This window comes from Rana temporaria, chromosome 1, assembly GCF_905171775.1.
Source record: "Rana temporaria chromosome 1, aRanTem1.1, whole genome shotgun sequence".
Classification (NCBI taxonomy): domain Eukaryota; kingdom Metazoa; phylum Chordata; class Amphibia; order Anura; family Ranidae; genus Rana; species Rana temporaria.
The window spans coordinates 354,039,835-354,060,544 of NC_053489.1; the positions used below are offsets into that span (position 1 = coordinate 354,039,835).

Sequence of the window (20,710 nt, forward strand, 5' to 3'; positions counted from 1 at the left end):
TGGGTGGACAGTAGTGTTGTGTCATATTCGATAAGTACATCGGGCCCAATTGCTAATAGGCCCGAAACACCAGACAGAGAGCCTTGAACTCGACCCGTTTTGCTATCGGGAGCCAATGTAGATCCTTAAGCACCGGGGAGATGTGATTCCACGTTGGGCAGTTTGTGACTAGTCTTGCAGCATGATTCTGTGTAATCTGCAATCGTTTTATCCCCTTCTGTGGAAGCCCTAGAAAGAAAACGTTAGAGCAATCTAACCTAGAGTGGATAAGTCCATGAACTAAGATTTTATGCAATATTTTGCGTGAGGTACGAAGTTTAGTTCAGCATCAAAAATGATACCCAGATTTTTAACCTGCTTAGCTGGAGTTGGTGCAGGGCCGAACGAGGATGGCCAGGCAGGTAAAAAGGTAGAGTTGGCCTGTGGGCCGATCAGCAAAAGCTCAGTTTTGTCGGCGTTAAGGCCTAGCCTGTTTGTGTTCATCCATTGTTGGATGTTAGATAGTCCCTTATTCAGCTGGTCAGGCATATTAGGTCCACTTACAAGGTCTGCCAAGATCTGCGTGTCATCCGCATAGATCTGGCAGCCTAGACCATAGCTAGTAATGAGGTCGGCAAGTGGGCGCATATAGCAGTTAAAGAATAAGGGAGAAAGGGCAGAGCCCTGAGGTACCCCGCAGGTCATTGACTGGGTGTTTGAGCGGTACGACATTTTTATGGAGTGCGTTCTTTCGGACAAGAAGGATCTAATCCACACTGAGTCCTCACAGCCAAATAAGAATTGCATTCTAGAAAGAAGGATAGAATGGTCAATTGTGTCAAAGGCCGCGGAGAGGTCCAGCAGCACCAAAGCTGGGGACATCCTGCGTCGCGGACACCCAGCAGACGTTCCCTTATATCTAGGGCAGACATCTCTGTACCGCGCCCGGGTCGAAATCCCAACTGGCAGTCATGGAACAGACCGTGTGACTCAAACTGCTCCTGCAGCTGGATAAACACAACCTGCTCCAGGACCTTAGATAGAAAAGGCAGTAGAGAAATGGGACGGTAGTTGGTAAGTATCGTGGGGTCCAGGCACACTTTTTTTAATAATGGGAGTATGATTGCTCTCTTGATGGCACTATACCCAGGCGTGGGGACAAATTAATTACTCTGCAGATGTCAAAAACCAAAGTGTCTACATGCTTCTGAATGAACCAGGCAGGGCAGGGGTCATCAGGATAACTGGTTGGTTTCAGTTTTGAGATGATAGCTCTGATTTCCTCCTCTGACACTGGGCGAAGTTTACAAAGATTTTCTTCACTTTTCAAATTATAGACAGGTGGATATCATTACACAATTGTGGGGATGCCATAATCTTGGAGTGGAATCTTTTAGGCTCAAACATCTCCCGGACTATGGCGAACAATTCTCCAGTTGGCTTAGGGGGCGGCGCTAATTTTGGTATTATAATATGTTCTTTTTAGCGTTTTTACTGCCTTGGCATAACCTCTACAATGTATACGGTAGGCTTGTTTGTCCAAATTGCATTGAGATTTTAGCCATTTTCGCTCCAAGAACTGTCTCTTTTTTTTGAGAGGGAGAAGGCTAGATGTATACCACGGTTGGGATTCCTGTAATCTCAGGCGGTTGTTAGCCATCTGAGTTAATTGACAGACACAGCTTCTAATTCTCGACCATAGGAATTACAACGCCACCTACAAGAATAGGAAACTAGGCAGAAAAGAAACTTGGCACTGCCTACAGGCAGTCCAAGTTGGTATAAACCCCCTTTCCTGCTATAGACTAACCAGTTAGTTACAAAGCAGTACAAACAAATACAAACCAAAGAGGGGAGGGTGCTGTGTCTGCCAATGAATTCTGAGAAAGGAATTTTCCATTGACTAACAAAAACATTTTCATTGACAGACCCTGCTTCTTCTAATTCTCGAGCACAGGGATATCCCAAAACAGTGGCAAAAAAGAGGAGTGGTAAACAGGAGCCCGAAGTTCTAGAACATTGATTGGCAGTCGAGAATCCTCCAGCATCCGGTGACCCTAGGCTGAGTTTGACCCAAGAATTTTGCCATCTGTCATAATCACCGTCCAATGCAGAGAAAGAAACGACTTCCCTGCCTGAGGGGCAGGAGGCCAGAGCCACCAAATTAGAAATCCTCTGGTGTTTTGACCCAGGCGAATCTGGGGGCCCCGGGGGAATTGTCCCACTTGGACAAAATCTCCCTCTGCAGGACCCACATATGGAACTACCTCAAAGGTAGACACCATAAGGCCCAGAACCTGCATGCAAGGGCGGAGTGAGGACAACTTGCATGACAGCAGTAACCTGATGAGCTCCTGATGGTGGAGGTGGGTTTTGTTGCATGTTAGTACCAGGACGCGGTCCTCGGGATCGCTCCACCAGGAGGTGATCAAGCTGGGGGCCAGTAGTAGTATATAGGGTGTAAGGTTGGGGGTTATTAGCTCTCGTGGTATGGGCGTTTTTTCAGCGATTCACTCCAGCCAGGAACTATGGTTAAGGGCATGGTAGCCCATTTTTATTAAAAAGGCAAAAATAAGTCCAAACAAACGTTTTCCCACGCAGGGGTTCTTCTCCATCAAATATACAATAGAAAATGCTAGTCCTCCTCTGGCTCTCTGTAGCAGTACCTCTGCTCTTTATCCTGGTTGCCCAGACCAGCGGACTCCTCAACATAGACCGCTTCCCTTCAGCGTCTACAGCTCTGCCTCTTGCAGTCACCGTTCTGGCTGTCTCCTACAGCCTCTCTGATTCCTGGAGACCTCCTGTCTCTTCCAGGAGCTGTCTCCAACTGGGAGCCATGAGGTCTTCCCACACACTCATTATAAAGGGCTGTGCTCACCTGAGCACACACACCCTGCTGGTAATGAACAAAGCCTGGATTACCAAAACCTGGAGAAAGCTGCAAAAGCAGTCTTCTCCAGTCCACAGCTATGTTCTGTAGTTTTGCACATTTCAAGTGTGCATACCCTGGGTCCATTTTACCATCACAGTAGCTCCTACTGTTACATACCTCCCCCCCTTGTTTTGAACCCATAGGGGGCGGAACACACAAGCCTGAATCCTTGATTGGGCCTACGCAGCGAACAGCTGGCGCAGAGGTGCCCCAATCTTTTTTTTCGGGTGCGTTTCCAGGCACGCCCTATCCTGGATCGGAACGGGGTCCTACCATTCTGTATCCCCAGCCTACTCCCTCTGTCCTTGGGGTTCCTGAACTCATGTTTCTTTTCTGGTGGCCCCCTGCCTTTCCTGCTACTTTTGGGTGTACCAACTTTTGCCAGCTCACACTTTTCCATATCCCAATGTTTGTTCCTCTCCAAACTATATTTTAGAGTGTCTCCGGGTACCCCAACTTGTACCTCTTTGTAGGTGAGAGACAAAATATCTGCTTTTGCTGTGTCCGTATCTGGCCCTTCCTTCTTAGTTGTAACGGGTGAGGCAGTATCCGCGCCATTTACAAAACACTGCTCAGCCGCACCTCGGACCACATTAGCAGACATTTCCATCACCGCATCAGGCGGAGAGACCTCTGATGTCTCCAGCAGCCCCCCAGAGTGCCTTCCGTACTGAACTGTATGCGGAAGCACCCTCACAGGAAACTGGGAGATCACCTGCCACACTATCAGAAAGCACTGTACTAACCAGTTCCACTGGTGACTAATTTTAACCGGCACAGGTTGCACTACCTGGCTCCATCCATTGGTACCACGCAGTACCACCACCTCTGACTGTAATGGAGGCACCCAGGTATACAAGGACTGTGCTTTCACCAGTTCAAGCAAATCCACTAGCATATCTGTAATTTCTACACACTCCACATCAATATGCCAAACATTTTTGGGGACCTTAACCTTATTAGAGACATGGAGGGGCTCATTCACTGCAGCTTGGGGGTCCGAGACCTTTAAAGGGGCATCCACCTCACTGGAGGTAGCCACCACAGCCGGATGCTCCCCTGGAACACTGTCCAAATTTAGCATCACTTGTTTCCCCATGTACACTGCATGCTTCATTCTGTCAGTTTCATCACCAACATCCTCATATGACTGCGGCCTCGTCCTAGTCTCCCTCTGAAGGACATCCTGACTATCTCGCCACTCTGAGGTTTTTAAGTCATGTGACACCTTGCTAAGTTTTGGGCTTTTTCCCTCCAACCATTTTTTACCAGGATCCTTCTCAGATCCTAGAAGTTCCTCAAACCTCAGGAAACCTTCCCCAGAATTACCCTCCTGAACCTCTAGGGGGCCTACTTCTGCTATACCTTTTTCCTCTTCTGTGTCAAACCCATCATTCCCTGTCTCGCTACAATTTTCAGGGTTTTCTACAACCAGATCAACTTGACCAAGACCATCATGTCTACCATTATTTTTGATGTCACCCATGGCAACCATACCATCAAAAATCGCCAACATGCTACATTTTTCATCATGGTCAGAAACATCAATGCATTTGTCATATATAATTTCACCCATGTTCCGCAGGGCAGTGTCTGGAGAGGAACTGCACCCAACGGAGTGGTTGTCTCCGGCAGCTTCAGTACACGCAAACTCCACTGGCATGAGATCCTCTGCCAGCAACTGTCCCGACCGCTGAACATCACATAACACAACATTTGGATCTTTGACTACAATCAGTTCACTTATTGCTGTGCCCTCTGGCACTTCCACCAACATCAGCTCATTTGGCATGGCACCATCCATTACCACATCATTAGAACCTTTGTGGATCACAGACATGACCTCTTCTGTGCGTTCGCCGTTACTTGGCGCTTCCATCTTGTGAGCAACATCATCTGCAGCAGCAAATGCACCATTGCATACAAGTTGCTCTGCAGGTCCTTCATCTGGCACTGCAGAAATCATGTCTGCTCCACTCTTACCAACAGAGGCCTTTTCCAACAAAGCCAACAGGCTTTTTGTCCATCTGTCCCAATCTGTTATCTCTGCGCTACCAGAGGGACAGAGTGGCTCAGCAACAGACACATTGCAAACATCACTTTTGTGTAAACCAGACTGTGGTAATACATTTTTAACCATTGCAGGCTGCAATACCACACTCTCACCTTCTGGTGGCGCTTCATTAAATGCATGAAGACCTTCACACCTGTCATTGCCAGACAGCATTAAGACACTTCCATCATGAGTGTTTTCAAACATATTAGTTTTAGCATTTAACATTTCATTATTACCATGTTCAGGTACCGTCTTATCCTTCAGAGTGGCACCATAGCTGTCCCAGGCAACCTCCGGCTCCAAAACGCAGAGCTCCCTGGGGGTTTCTAGGGACACCTCTGTGGCCTTAATCACGGTTGCTAGGTCAGATAGCACATCTTTATCTGTATTCATATCAACATTTATATCTCTAGTGAGGTGCACTAGCCCATTAGCAGCTGGGCCATCAACTTTAGCCAACACAATATCAGTTTTACCCATCACATTGTCATATTCAAGTTTACCACTTGCCTCCCCACTGGACAGGGCACTGCAGCGAGGAAAGTCCTTTTCCACACAGACAGTGGATCTCCCATTTGGGGTCACTGCAACTCCAGTGTGCACATTCACATAGTCAATCTTTTCCATGCATTTACCAGCAACAGTCTTACCGATCACTGTAACGGGGGCTGCCATGTTCATTTGAGTACGTTGTCTTTCACTGGCCAACTCTCCCTGGTGGCCATGGGATGAAACTGCAGCAGCAATTTCTGACTCCTTAGCACCCCCAGGAGGCACAACAAAAAACTCCTTGTTGCCAGGGGAGACGGCAAATATATTTTCACAGAAAACTGGCTCAGCCTCATTATCTCCAGGTGCACCCCAGAATCTAGGGCAAGACAATATTTCATGCCCCAGCTGGCCACATTCCAGGCATGGTACATTTTTACACATATCTTTAATGGGATGCCTCTTTACATCTCCACAGTAGCTCCTCCTTCCGGTTGACATTTGATCTCTCGTTGCCAAGGGAGATGGCACTCTTCCAGCTGTACTTTGCTGACTCTCCCAAACGCAGCGACTTTGCGATCCTTGAAACATTGTTGCTTTCAACTTGCCACGATCCTTTGTCGGCAATTCGTTTCTCACATGGTTTGCAGACTTGATATCTCCACCGTTGCTACGGGCAACCACATACCTCTCGAACTTTGTATGCGACTTTTGGACACTCCTGGCACTCAAATTAGGTTTTCCAAACATTGTCGCAGACCTTTGTTTGGCCATGTCACCTTGTCTTGGAGACTGAGACAAAGGGCACTTGGAGACAACATGCCCCCACTCACTGCACCGCAAACAGCGCTCTTGCTTCATAGCCTTAGCAGGGCTTCCCCAACTGCATCCTCTTTCAACCTTAGGACTTTGCACATTAACAGCTGGCCTGCTTGTACTAGCGTTACCAGGGGCAACCACATGCACTTCCCCTTTAACTGGCGTTAGTTTAGCAAAAAACAGTCTGCAGTACTCTCCGGCAGGCTCAAACCCTTGCATCATCTTTGCAGTCACTCCACCAAACTTTTGCACCGTCCAGCAAAAATGAAGCACTGTCACTTTAAAGCAAGTTGCTTTTCACTTCATGCAAGCTCTCCTCAGCTGCACACAGATTGTGCTGTCTCAAGCACACAAACACAGTTCATATAACAGATGAACTTACTTTTGCAGAGATCTCCAGTTCTGCCAAGATTGTCCTTTCACAGGTACATAACCTGCAATGCCTTTTGCCTGGCTGCACTTCCACACACAGCCAACAGTTCCTGACGTGAACTCACTGTGGAGCAAGGACCCGGATGCCACCGTCTTGTGCCCGCATGAATCCACCACTTGTAAGGTTGGGGGTTATTAGCTCTCGTGGTATGGGCGTTTTTTCAGCGATTCACTCCAGCCAGGAACTATGGTTAAGGGCATGGTAGCCCATTTTTATTAAAAAGGCAAAAATAAGTCCAAACAAACGTTTTCCCACGCAGGGGTTCTTCTCCATCAAATATACAATAGAAAATGCTAGTCCTCCTCTGGCTCTCTGTAGCAGTACCTCTGCTCTTTATCCTGGTTGCCCAGACCAGCGGACTCCTCAACATAGACCGCTTCCCTTCAGCGTCTACAGCTCTGCCTCTTGCAGTCACCGTTCTGGCTGTCTCCTACAGCCTCTCTGATTCCTGGAGACCTCCTGTCTCTTCCAGGAGCTGTCTCCAACTGGGAGCCATGAGGTCTTCCCACACACTCATTATAAAGGGCTGTGCTCACCTGAGCACACACACCCTGCTGGTAATGAACAAAGCCTGGATTACCAAAACCTGGAGAAAGCTGCAAAAGCAGTCTTCTCCAGTCCACAGCTATGTTCTGTAGTTTTGCACATCTCAAGTGTGCATACCCTGGGTCCATTTTACCATCACAGTAGCTCCTACTGTTACAAGGGATAAAGCAGAAGGAAAGTCAGTAAACAAGCCAAACGTCAGTAACAAACGGTAGCAAAGATACAGATGGCAGCAGGAGAGACAAAAGCAGGATATTGGCTAGAGAGAGCACAATAATCTGGCAAACAGGAAGTGCAGAGACATAGCTTAAATCAGGAAGTTCATGGGAGGAGCAAAGAGTTCAAAGTTCAAGACAAACAAGGTTCAAGGCAGGATCATTCAAGAAATTGTCAAGGGAACTGTCCACCATTCCAGGTGGCTCAGCAAGAAGCTGTCATTGCCAGATACAGCAGAGGTCCCAGGTTCAAGTCCAGGCCCTGACAGCCTTCTTGATGTCTAGGGGGTCCAGGAAAAACTCCTGAGGCCACCAATGACCAGAGGGCTTTAAGGTCCAGGATCAGATGGACCTTTCCTTCCTTCTTTGGAACCATAAGCAGATTTGAGTGAGACCTCGCTGAAGCTGTAATGGGGGAAATCACCCCCTGGAGCAGAAGATCCTGCACTGCTCCGTACACAGCCTGCAGGAGAGATGCAGAAAGACAAATATTGGAAGGAAAGAATCTCTCTGGTGGACAAGAAAGTAACTATTTTGTAGCCAGACAGAATCAGCTCATGGATACATTTCTGGGAAAGCAGGGAGGTTAACAGGTTCACGAACCAGCAAAGACGACCCCCCACCGTAAAAATGGGTTTCCTTCATGCCAAGGAGCACTTGCGGCAGGGTTCCTTCCATGTCCTGGACTGCAGAAGAAAGGTACTCCACCCCCCCGGCCCATAGCGCAAGAAAAGCAGCCCAGCCAGCAAGAAAGCAAGAAGAACATCTCTGAAAGGGGATGGGGGAGTCCAGGTAGGAAAACTGTCAGGAAAGGAAGCCTAAAGGGGATAAGCAGAACCCCACAAGGCCGACTACCCCTCAGAGGCACACACACCCTGCACTGTGCCTGAGATGGAGAGGGGGCTATTACTTACCAGTCCCACAGAGGATGTGGGTCACACTCCACAGACAGAATCACATTCCACCTATGTCAGAGTGGCATGGGCTGTCGCAGCTGACCCAGCAGGGAACAAGGTCCTTGAACCTTAAAGGAACACTAAAGGTTTGTTTTTTATTAGATCAATTGATTGCTGTAAGCAAGAGCATTTAAATATCACTTACTTAGTTTTTCCTTTTGACCTCCAAAATACAGTAATCCAGGTTTGAAAATGCCATTTCCTGTCACTCCTCTTCTTGCTTTCCACCAGCATCTGAGCCGTTTTGCATGGTGGAAAGCAGAATGTGCTCACCCCCTCCCTGTGACTACAGCCCTGCGTGAAGATGCTCTCTTATCCCTCACAGGCATGGAGGCTAAGCCTAATGGGAACTGTAGTTCCCATTGGGCCGTGATGTAGCAGGAATGAATGCGCACCGCAAACCAGGAAGTCAGTGAGAATAATGATTCAGGAGTGACGGAGGTGAATAAAACAGCTCAATTTCAACAGGTATCAAACTAGTTATAATGCAAAACATTACTTTTTACATTATCAGCTACTGTCAGACTTTAATTTAAGAGGAAAATATTTTTGTCTTTACAACCCCTTTAAACACTAGGCAGAAATAACTGTTTTGCATATAGCAAAGAGGGGGTATATACTAGCTAGGACTGCCCAAAGTCTATTTTCTGCCGAGTGTCCTACTCCTGTAGGTGATGCCAGAAACCCTTTGCTGAAGGATTAAAATAAGCTGTGTCCGTCAATGAATGAAAGAGAAAATCATTTTACCTGTCTCTCCGTTTTTGTGGATCTACACTATTGTATGTCCTTGTAATAATATTTGTGTGGGTAAAATCATGCCCAACATTGCTGTTCGATTCAGCAACGACATCCTAATCTACTTGCCTAATGTCCTGAAAACATTTTACTGAATGGGGACACAAGCCTAGAGATCTCAAGTTCAAGATAATTGACAAAATACCCAGACCTAAGGCTGGCCATACATTATACAATTTTCCTTTAGTGACCAAATATAATATGAGGTCAAACCTAAACACCCTCAATTTGTATGCAATCAGGCAGGCCCTTGCACTACATAGATGAAGGTAAATCTAAAGGAAATTGAATTGAATATTGTATAATGTATGAGAGGTGAGCCTAAGAGAGATGGTTACAGGTTTTTGTCACTGAAGGAAAAAAGAAGTGTGGTAGATTCACTGCTTTTAGATTAGATCCATTTAAAGATTTTAGATTTACATCTTATTATATAGGTATTGTCAACAGAGGCGGCTCTTTAATTAGGCAAAGAAGGCGGTCGCCTAAGGCCTCGCTCTTTCAGGGGCCTCGCGGCCGCCTAATTTGCCTGATGTATGTGATAGAATGGAATGGAATGTCCCCGGTCAGTGTCCCCAAGCTGGCAGGGTGAGCGAGCCGGACTTGTAAAGGATCGCCGTCTTTCGTAGATGAATTGTAGAGGTGGAGGCGGAGCTGCCGGATGCTGCTGAATCCGCCAGTTGGTAGGGGCGGACAGGGCCGAGGGGAGGAGGCATGGAGGTCTATGATGCCTCGTAAAAATGGCGTTATTTTTTTATAGCTTGAATTATTTTTCCCATTATAGGTGTGGAGTGGGGCCTCATGTCTAAGTTTTGCCTAAGGCCTCACAAAGCCTAGAGCCACCTCTGATTTTCAATAAATAATGATGACTACATAAGTCAATAATTTATAGAACAGTCGTGAGTTTCTTCATTGGATATGTTAATTTTTGTTACAATGTCAACGACTTTTTACAAGAAGATTTGTTACAAGTCTCTTATTTGGAGATGCTAATATTGTTTTTCGTAGTATTGACCAAATATAGTTTGGGTTTTCCAAGTTATGTATTATAGCCATATTTTTTGAAGTATACATTATGATTATTTTTGAGAGTTCTCTTATAGGGATCTAAGCTAGATAACGTGACATTGTGAGCTGCTTAAACCACTTACTGACCATCCGCCGCAGTTTTACTGCAGCAGAATGGCACGGCTGGGCGAAACTACGTTACCTTCTGTCGCTTTGCCTTTTGGCCACTAGGGATGCGCGCGCCCTCAGAGCATGTACCCGGAGCCGATGCGAGTGCCCGGCAGGCATGATGACCGCCGGGCACCCGCGATCGATCGTATGTTTATACTGAGTATGAACACCGATCTCTCTCTCTCCTCCTAGTCAGTCCCATCCCCCTACTGTTAGAACACACACTAGGGAACAAAGTTAACCCCTTGATGGCCCCCTTGTGTTAACCCCTTCCCTGCCAGTGACATTTATACAGTAATCAGTGCATTTTTATACCGCTGATCACTGTATAATTGTCAGTGGTCCCAAAAATGTGTCAAAAATAGCAGATCGCCGCCATTACTAGTAAAAAAATAATAATAATAAAAATGCCATAAATCTATCCCCTATTTTGTAGACGCTATAACTTTTCAATCAATATATGCTTATTGCTTATTTACCAAAAATATGTAGAAGAATACATATCGGCCTAAACTGAGGAAAAATTTATTTTTTTTGTAAAAAAAAAAAAAAATAGATATTTATTATAGCAAAAAGTAAAAGATTTTTAGCTGGATTCACGTAGGGCGGCGTATTTTTGAGCCGGCGTAGCGTATCGTATTTACGCTACGCCGCCGTAAGTCAGAGAGGCAAGTGCACTTGCCTCCTAGGTTACGGCGGCGTAGCGTAAATGGGCCAGTGTAAGCGTGCCTAATTCAAATTGTGAAGAGGTGGGCGTGTTTTATGTAAATAAACCATGACCCGACGTGATTGACGTTTTTAACTAACGGCGCATGCGCCGTCCGTGGACATATCCCAGTGTGCATTGCTCCAAAGTACGCCGCAAGGACTTATTGGTTTCAACGTGAACGTAAATTACGTCCAGCCCCATTCACGGACGACGTACGCAAACAACGTAAAATTTTCAAAATTTGACGTGAGAACGACGTCCATACTTAACATTGGCTAGGCCAGCTTTTTGTTGGACTAACTTTACGCCTGAAAACACCTTACGTAAACGGCGCATCTTTACTGCGAAGGGCAAACGTACGTTCGTGAATAGGCGTATCTCGCTGATTTACGCATTCTAGGCGTAAATCAGCGTTCACGCCCCTAGTGGCCGGCGGAACTAGACAGCTAAGATACGACGGCGCAGTCGTATCTTAGCTACATTTAAGTGTATCTCAATTTGAGAATACACTTAAATGTACGACGGCGCAGATTCAGAGTTACGACGGCGTATCTACTGATACGCCGGCTTAACTCTTTCTGAATCTAGCTAATTGTGTTTTTTTTTTCAAAATTTACGCTTTTCTTTTGTTTATAGCGCAAAGAATAAAAATCGCAGAGGTGATTAAATACCACCAAAAGAAAGCTCTATTTGAGGAAAAAAAAGGATGTAAATTTTGTTTGGGTACAGCGTCGCACGACCGCGCACTTGTCAGTTAAACTGACACAGTGCTGTATCACAAAAAAAAGGCCTGGTCATTGAGCAGCCAAATCTTCCGGGGCTGAAGTGGTTAAGTATATACAGTATACTGTGTTTTATTCTAGAAAAAAAGTATTTTCTGTTGTTAAAAAAAATTGCTCCTGGTACCTGTTGCAAGTGAATTCTATGTACAATGTTTTTTTGAAGCCCCGTTAACACAAACCTTATCTCGGTTAGTGTGCAACTCTCCGCTTGGAGATATATATACTGGGGTGGATTCAGGTACGACTTGCGCCATCTTACGGAGGCGTAGCGTACCGTTTTAACGATGCGCCTCCGTAAATTACCTGCGCTACGCTTCATTCATGAAGCAGTAGCTCCGTAATTTGCGTGGGCGCTCCCTAAAACTGCCCGGCGTAAGGGCGCGTAATTTAAATGATCCCGTAGGGGGCGTGGATGATTTAAATTAGGCGCGTTCCCGCGCCGAACGTAGTGCGCATGCTCCGTCGGGAAACTTTTCCGACGTGCATTGCGGCAAATGACGTCGCAAGGACGTCATTTGCTTTAACGTGAACGTAAATGGCGTCCAGCGCCATTCACGATTCACTTACGCAAACAACAGAATTTTCAAACATCGCGACGCGGGAACGACGGGTATACTTAGCATTGGCTGCCCCTGCTAATAGCAGGAGCAGCCTTACGCGGAACCCGACGAACGCAAACGACGTAAAATGCGTACGCAGGTCACACGTAGGGTTGTGAATCGGCGTGAGTATGCAATTTGCATACTCTACGCTGACCACTATGGGAACGCCACCTAGCGGCCATCGTAAGAATGCAGCCTACGATACGACGGCATAATCGCTTTGTGAATGGGCGGCTGACTTCTGGGAGACACACAGTTCCCAGAAGTCAGCGCGCCCCATTCCTCAGAAGACAACGCGGGGAGGACGAGACCGAGGAGCACCGCGGACAAGGAAGGGGCAGATTAGGAAGATCTGCCTAGTAACAGCTATTTCTGGTAAGTATAATATTATTTATTTATTTGAGCCTTTTTGGCTATTTTTTTTTTGGGGGGTGGAACTCCACTTTAAAGAGCTGTGTAAATTGTCAGCATTAGCATATACAGTAAATCCCTGTAATAAATAAGCAAATAAATAAATACTGCAGAACTGGAGCATATACCTGTATACTGGTAAAATGTTGTAAATCTAATTATTTACCCTTCTCAAAATACAGAAATGAAAAAACATTCTCACCTGATATATTTTCCTGTCCAAGTTCGGAAAATGAAAATACAGCCGATGTGGGCTTAGTCTCCCCTGGTGCCACACAAAGCTTACGGAGCAGGTACTGTTTCCCAGGATAGCCTACAAACTTCACACCTTTTGTTATCATGATCTTTATGTGTACCTGTGAAGTAATTTAATCATCAAAATTAAAACTAAAATTAAACACTAAAGCTTTAACAGTTGTATAACTGCATTTCTTACATCTCTGCTATGGGCCTGTTTAGTTTGTGATAATTTCGTCCATACTTTACCCCTCCCTGCCCCCTCCCATCAGCTCTTTAAATGGATTCTAATGTCAGGACAGACAATCCGAACACATGATCACTATAGTTGGCTGCCTTAGTGATCACATGATCAGAAGCTTGTCCCACCAGCTCCTGATCATTAACATAGAGTGGGAAGCTGTGTTGGGAGTGCATTCTCAGCACAGAAATCTCGGTCTCCATGGTCGCATGGATGTGACCCCTTTCCCGCAGCCACATATTTGTGTTATGTGGTTCATAATAGGTTAAGATAACAAAGTAATATATTTATATTTTCTTTGGCATTTTTTTTGTCCTGCAAAAAAATCACTTAATTTTCTATGCCCTGATCAGTGTTAAAGAAAATAAAAATATAAATGTCATTATACAACTTTCCATTCATAGCACTGAAATGTTGGTTCTCCTATAAAGTATTGCAAAGTTATTTACAAATGGAATGAATGAATACTCCTGCTTTGAAATAAGAAAGATTATTACTTTAGCTGTCCTCGTGGTAGGAGGCTCAATGGACATTTTGTTGTATCCCATGTCCCTGAAATAAGTGAGGACATAGGAGTATTTCAGTCAGGGACAATAGGAGTTTTTTAGGGTTGCAGGAAACACCTACAGGGGTGGCATTTGCATTAAACAATAATGTTACAAATGGCATAGTGCGTTTAAAATTACTGGGGCCCCTTGTCTGCAAGGGCCAGTTTATGTAAAAGGTGAACTTAGCCTGTAAAGGGTATTTCCATTTTTGTAGGGGAAAAATTAACAAATAAAAAACATATTATAACATATACAATTACTACACAAATCATATTGTAATTGAATATTGTTAAAAATGACCTTTCCTTTTCAATCTGCAGCACTTTAATTCTCTGTAAAATACAATGCAATATGGCAACCTGGAGGCATTCTCCAGGAAATGTAATTTCCCGCTTGTATGATTGGCTCATTGATTTTCCCATAAGTCTGCACTAAGATACAAATCAGATTTTGGGCATCCCCTGCAATAAAAATGCCATTTTTGTTGAGCTACTCCGACAGGGAAAGCACGTCTAAAGGGATGCAGACCTTTCCAATTTCCTTATTAGAGCCCGGCAGCCCTGGAGTTACTCTTTAATGTGTATGTATTGCAAAACTTTTTTTTTGTTTTGAATAGGAAAGGTTATTTATTATTATATTTTTGTTGTTGTCTATCTACCATTGGGGAAATTTCCCTTCACTTCTTGATCAAGAGATGCAACAGGAAGTTAGAAGGGAACCCCCCTTTTGGGCAGTTTTTCCTGAAGCAGGTGTCCCTATTGGATGATTTTCCCTATACTTCTTGTTCTAGACACCACTGTAAAATTGTGAATTTCACTTCAATTGCTTTCTCTGTGACAATGATAAACTGGACAAATAAAGGGGTGACTCTGCCTAATGGGGCCATATCAGTTTTTTTGCGCAAAATCACTTAAAGATCCCATTTTAGTTCTTAATTACATGGTAAGTATATGTCTAAAACCTGCATATGAATCCTGTAAGGTTACCAGTCTGGGCCTCCTAAAAAAAATTCCCAACTTGTCCAATTTTGACTGTAAACATGTTTTTGCATCCTGTTTTGTATGGTAACTGGTGTATTCCTGGCAAGCTACTTTCACCTGCCAAGCATTTAGCTGAGCAATACCCTATTGAAGAAGCATTTATTAACAATTGACCATGCCCTTTTTTACCTAAACAACCACTCCTGATCAATACAGCGTTTAAGATTTGGGTAGACGAGAGACTAGGACCTTTTTCCATTTGCCATAGCTTGGAAGTATAGATCAAGGATAAGACCAATGTACCTGGGTCAATCTTTACTGACCTTAGGAAGATATGACTGTTGCCCTTTTACAGAGAACGTCTCTTTGGTGCTTCCTTGGATCTTATTAAGGCTGCCACTGGAGGAAAGAGTACCTATTTGACCCAGCAAAAGAAATCTAAGCCTAATGCCCCCGTACACACAACCGGTTTTCCCATCAAAAGAAAAAACACAATGGTTTTCCCGACGGAATTCCTCTTAAGCCTACCTTGCATACACACGGTCACAAAAAAGTCCAGAGAACTTTTGACTGCCAAGAACGCGGTGGCGTAAAAGACTACGATGAGCCAACAAAATTAAGTTCCATGCTTCCGAGCATGCATCATATTGTTTCTGAGCATGCATGTTTTTTTTCCCGTCGGAAAAGCATCCAGACAAATGGTTTTCCCGCTAAGATTTTTTCCTAACGGAAAAAAGAGATCCTGCCCTCTTTTTTTTTTTTCTGACAGTTTTCCTGTGGGAAAAAGTCTAATGGAGCATACACATGGTCGGGATTCCCGACAAAAAGCTCTCTTCGCAGTTTTTCAGACGGGAAAACTGGTCATGTGTATTAGATTGGAAAGCCTCCTGCATCTCAGCTAGAAAAAGTTCCTTTCATTTTTCCCAGACCTCTAAGTCAAAGTCCAAGGCCAGGATTAAAACATTTTGGGCTCTAAAACCTTCCAAATCTTTTTGATCATGTGGGTTAAGGACATGGTATCCAGCTAGAATTTCAATCTTAGCCACACTTTATGCTGTAAAACATGCCAACCTCTACACAAAAGTAGTATGTTGAATAGTGGTTGCATGGGGACTGGCAGGGTGACTTTGCTTGCTGCTCACAGCAATCAGACAGGCTAGATGCAGCACTGGGGAATGATTTTCAATTTTCTGCCAGTGTCCAAAGCCCCTGTAGGTACAGTTTCTGAATACCTATGTCCCTTAACCTCCTTAGCGGTATCCCCGAGCGTGACTCGGGGGGTTTTTCTATGCTTCTATCGGTATCCCCGAGTCACGCTCAGGGTAGATGTGCAGAGCGTGCAGCGGCGCGGCTTACCTTTCGCAGCATCCACAGACAAAGTTACTTACCTTGTCCCTGAATCCTGCGATGCATCCCCGCTGTGTGGGCGAGCGGGTCCTCGCTCGATTCACACTGTCCCCTTGTGCCGCCGATCTCCGTTCCCTGCGACGTTACGACGCACGGGGGCAGAGAACGGCGCCAAATTCAAAAAAGTAAACAAACACATTACATACAGTATGCTGTAATCTTAAAGATTACAGTACTGTATGTAAAAAATACACCCCCCCCCCCTTGTCCCTAGTGGTTTGCCCAGTGCATGTACATGTACTTTTATATAATAAAAACTATTCTTTCTGCCTGCAAACTGTAAATTGTCCATAGCAACCAAAAGTGTCCCTTTATGTCAAAAATGGTTTTAGAGCAGCTAGAAAACAGCGATAATAAATTATAATCACTTGCAGAATTGTGCGATAGCGATTTGTGGGGAAATTCGCCATAAAAAAATAAAAGTAATGACAGCGACAATTCTGCAACTGAGCAAATTTCAGTGATTTTTAGTTGATTACATTATTGAATAATTTTTATTATAATTAAATTATTATTTGTTATAATTATTTATAATTCTTTATTATATTATAATTTATAATTTTGTTTTTAAAAAAAAATCATACCCGGGATGCCTACTAGACTCATTTGGTCAGATTTAAATTAGTTATTCCTAAGAATTGCAGGCCTACAGTATAAAACGCCAAATTTCCTTGTAAAATAATTGTACCACTTTTGGTACGTAATTCCAGACAGAATCATACCGCCGGGGAGGTTAATAATAAATAAAAATAATTTTTCATAAGCACAGTGGTATCTAAAGCACAGAACCTTGGTCAAATTCTGTCAGTTACAAAGCCACAGGGACAGGAAATGATTAAAAGTGTTTGTAACCTTTAAATATTCACTGCCAGCCCCTCTATTTTATGCAGCCATAACACACAGTGTAAGTGTTTATTGAAAACAAAGCCTGTAGATATTTCAAATATATCATATGTCATTATATAATATTCATCGCCTCGAGTCCTCAGGCAGATGACATGGCTAGGGTGACAGCAATTCAGGACTATATCCGACGATGAGTTAGCGGTGTTGGAAGAACCTCTTTCGGTGGAAGAACTGGTTATTCCCTCCTATATTATAAAACTTTCAGATATCTCCTGTCCCCTCATTTTCGATCGGATATCTGATGGAATCCGATGAAGCTGACTTTCATTAGTCTTGCCTACACACCATCAGTCAAAAATCCGACCGTGTCCAACGCGGCGACGTAAAACACTACGACGTGATGAGAAAAATTAAGCTCAATGCTTCCGAGCATATGTCGACTTGATTTTGAGCATGCGTGGATTTTTCTTCGATGGAGTTCCACACAGACGATCGTTTTAAAACATGTTCTATTTTTTTTCACAGATGGAAAACAAACCGATGGGGCCCACACACGATCAGTTTGTCAGATGAAAACGTTCCAAAGGTCCGTTTTTATCAGACAAACCGATCGTGTGTACAGGGCTTTAGACATATACAGAAGGTCTTGGTCAACGGATAATGAATTGGATCCATGCAATTTACTCTTGGCCCATCCGCACAAGTGAAAGTGAATGACTATCTGTCCTCTTCTTTTGGAATCACAAATTGGACACGGCAGGGGTGTCTCCTTTCCCCCTTCATCTTTATTTTCACACTTGAACCCAGTTAAGCCCCGTACACACGATCGATTTGTCTGATGAAAACAGACCTATGTGTAGGTGTGTGGACCCCATCGGTTTGTTTTCCACTGGTGAAAAAAAATAGAACAGGTTTTAAAATGTTCCTATGGATAAAAAAACGATTAAAAAAAACGATCGTCTGTGTGGAAGTCCATCGGTTAAAAATCCACGCATGCTCAGAATCAAGTCGACGCATGCTCGGAAGCATTGAACTTAATTTTTCGTAGCACATCGTAGTGTTTTACGTCACCGCGTTGGACACGGTCGGATTTTTGACCGATGGTGCGTAGGCAAGACTGATGAAAGCCAGCTTCATCGGATATCCAATGAAAAAATCCATCGGATTAGATTTCATCAGATATCCGATCGTGTGTACAGGGCTTTAGACATAATCCAGGTATTACCAGAATTCATCTTGGTGAGGCATAAGCTCCTAAGATTGTGGCATATGCCAATGACTTATTGTTTTTCCTGTCCAAACCATTGATATCTATTCCAAACTTGCTTTCTGAACTAAAGACATATCTATCTTTCTTTAGTATAAATTTTCAGAAATGGGAAGTGTTAAGGATAGCAACGCTGGACTCATTAGGTAATCTACTTTGCATGGATTTCCTTTTTTAATAGGCCGCATCCTGTATAAAATATTTGGGCATTTATCTACCTGAAAAAAATAAAGTGAGCGCTATACAGAAAAATAAAATGAAATAACAGCTGCTAGCAAAAAAAGGCAATATATCCAATCTTCCAAAGCAATAAACATAAAATATGCAGTGCTGTCATGATTATAAAGGCAGGTTACATAAACATTAAAAAACATAAAAAAGTCCTTCTGTGTTAAACGAAAAAGTCCATAAAAAACAAAAAAAAGTCCTTCTGTGTTAAACAAAAAAGTCCAGTGTTCCCAGTAGTAAGTGCAAAAGAAGGTTTCCGACCACCATAAGAATTTGTGGCTACACAATTAAGTGCAGCAAACACTCTTTGGGCCAGATTCACAAATGAGATACGACAGCGTTTCTCCTGATACGCCGTCGTATCTCTGTTTCTATCTATGCGACTGATTCATAGAATCAGTTACGCACAGGGCCGGCCTTTGCGCTGTGCGGAGAGTGCGATCGCACAGGGCGCCATAGCAACATGGGCGCCTGGCGACCGCACAGCTTCTTTAATTCGCCCGTGTATTAAGTAGTGTGCGGGGGTGTGCCGCACACTGGGGGTGTCAGGCCGGCGCCCCCCCCCCCCCCCCGCGACGGAAGAGGACCTTGCTGGGTGGGATGGCGTGGTGCCGGGTGCCTGGCTTTGCAGGGGGGGTGCCGTGCAAGCCGCATCCCAGCGAGCCGTCGGCACACCCGGGACCTGGCCGCAGTGATCCCCCTTCTGCTTAGGCAGCTCCGCGGCTCTGAGTCTCGGCTGCCTGTGACTGTCTCAGTCACGCAGCCGAGCAGTGAAGCAGCCTCCCCCTTGCCTGTACTGTGCTGTGTGTGCAGCACGCGGCAAGCAGGTTATCTGAGCCTGCTTGCTTTACAGGTCTGAAGGGGGGGGGGGGTGTGTGTTCTATTACAGGTCTGAAGGGGGGGGGGGGCAGGGGGGGTGTGTGTGTTCTATTACAGGTCTGAAGGGGGGGCCGGGGGGTGTGTGTGTTCTATTACAGGTCTGAAGGGGGGGGCCGGGGGGTGTGTGTGTTCTATTACAGGTCTGAAGGGGGGGGACGGGGGTGTGTGTGTTCTATTACAGGTCTGAAGGGGGGGACGGGGGTGTGTGTGTTCTATTACAGGTCTGAAGGGGGGGACGGGGGTGTGTGTGTTCTATTACAGGTCTGAAGGGGGGGGACGGGGGTGTGTGTGTTCTATTACAGGTCTGAAGGGGGGGACGGGGGTGTGTGTGTTCTATTACAGGTCTGAAGGGGGGGACGGGGGTGTGTGTGTTCTATTACAGGTCTGAAGGGGGGGGACGGGGGTGTGTGTGTTCTATTACAGGTCTGAAGGGGGGGACGGGGGTGTGTGTGTTCTATTACAGGTCTGAAGGGGGGGACGGGGGTGTGTGTGTTCTATTACAGGTCTGAAGGGGGGGACGGGGGGTGTGTGTGTTCTATTACAGGTCTGAAGGGGGGGACGGGGGTGTGTGTGTTCTATTACAGGTCTGAAGGGGGGGGACGGGGGTGTGTGTGTTCTATTACAGGTCTGAAGGGGGGGGACGGGGGTGTGTGTGTTCTATTACAGGTCTGAAGGGGGGGACGGGGGTGTGTGTGTTCTATTACAGGTCTGAAGGGGGGGACGGGGGGCTGTGTGTGTTCTATTACAGGTCTGAAGGGGGGGTGTGTGTTCTATCTGTATTGTGGTTTTTTTTTATTGTAGGGGGGTCACTCTGCACTGTAGGGGTTTATCTGTATTGTAGGGGGGGGGGGGGGTGTTTTCTGTATTGTGTGTGTGTGTGTGGGGGGGGGGGGGTTCGCACTGTAGGGGTTGATCTGTATTGTAGGGGGGGGGTGTTTTCTGTATTGTGAGGGGGGGTTCTTTATTGTAGTGGGGTTCTGTATTGTGGGGGGGGTTATTTATTGTAGGGGGTCTGCACTGTAGGGGTGGTCTATCGTAGGGGGGGGGTTCTGTATTGTAGGGGTGAATCTGTATTGTAGAGGGGGTTCTGTATTGTAAGGAGAGATCTGTATTGTAGGGGGAGGGGTATGCACTGTACGGGGGTCTGCGTAACATGCAGGGGGTCCAGAACTGTTAG

General features: G+C 45.3%; 1 protein-coding gene across 2 annotated transcripts in view; it reads right to left on the reverse strand.

The window, feature by feature from the left end:
• Positions 1–20,710, reverse strand: part of CPAMD8 (C3 and PZP like alpha-2-macroglobulin domain containing 8) — a 307,162-nt gene that overhangs the window by 141,880 nt on the left and 144,572 nt on the right. For both annotated transcript variants that reach the window (XM_040321178.1, XM_040321172.1), the window contains exon 21: positions 13,103–13,256. In XM_040321178.1, the coding sequence (XP_040177112.1) occupies positions 13,103–13,256 (154 nt within the window). The remainder of the gene's footprint in view (positions 1–13,102; positions 13,257–20,710) is intronic.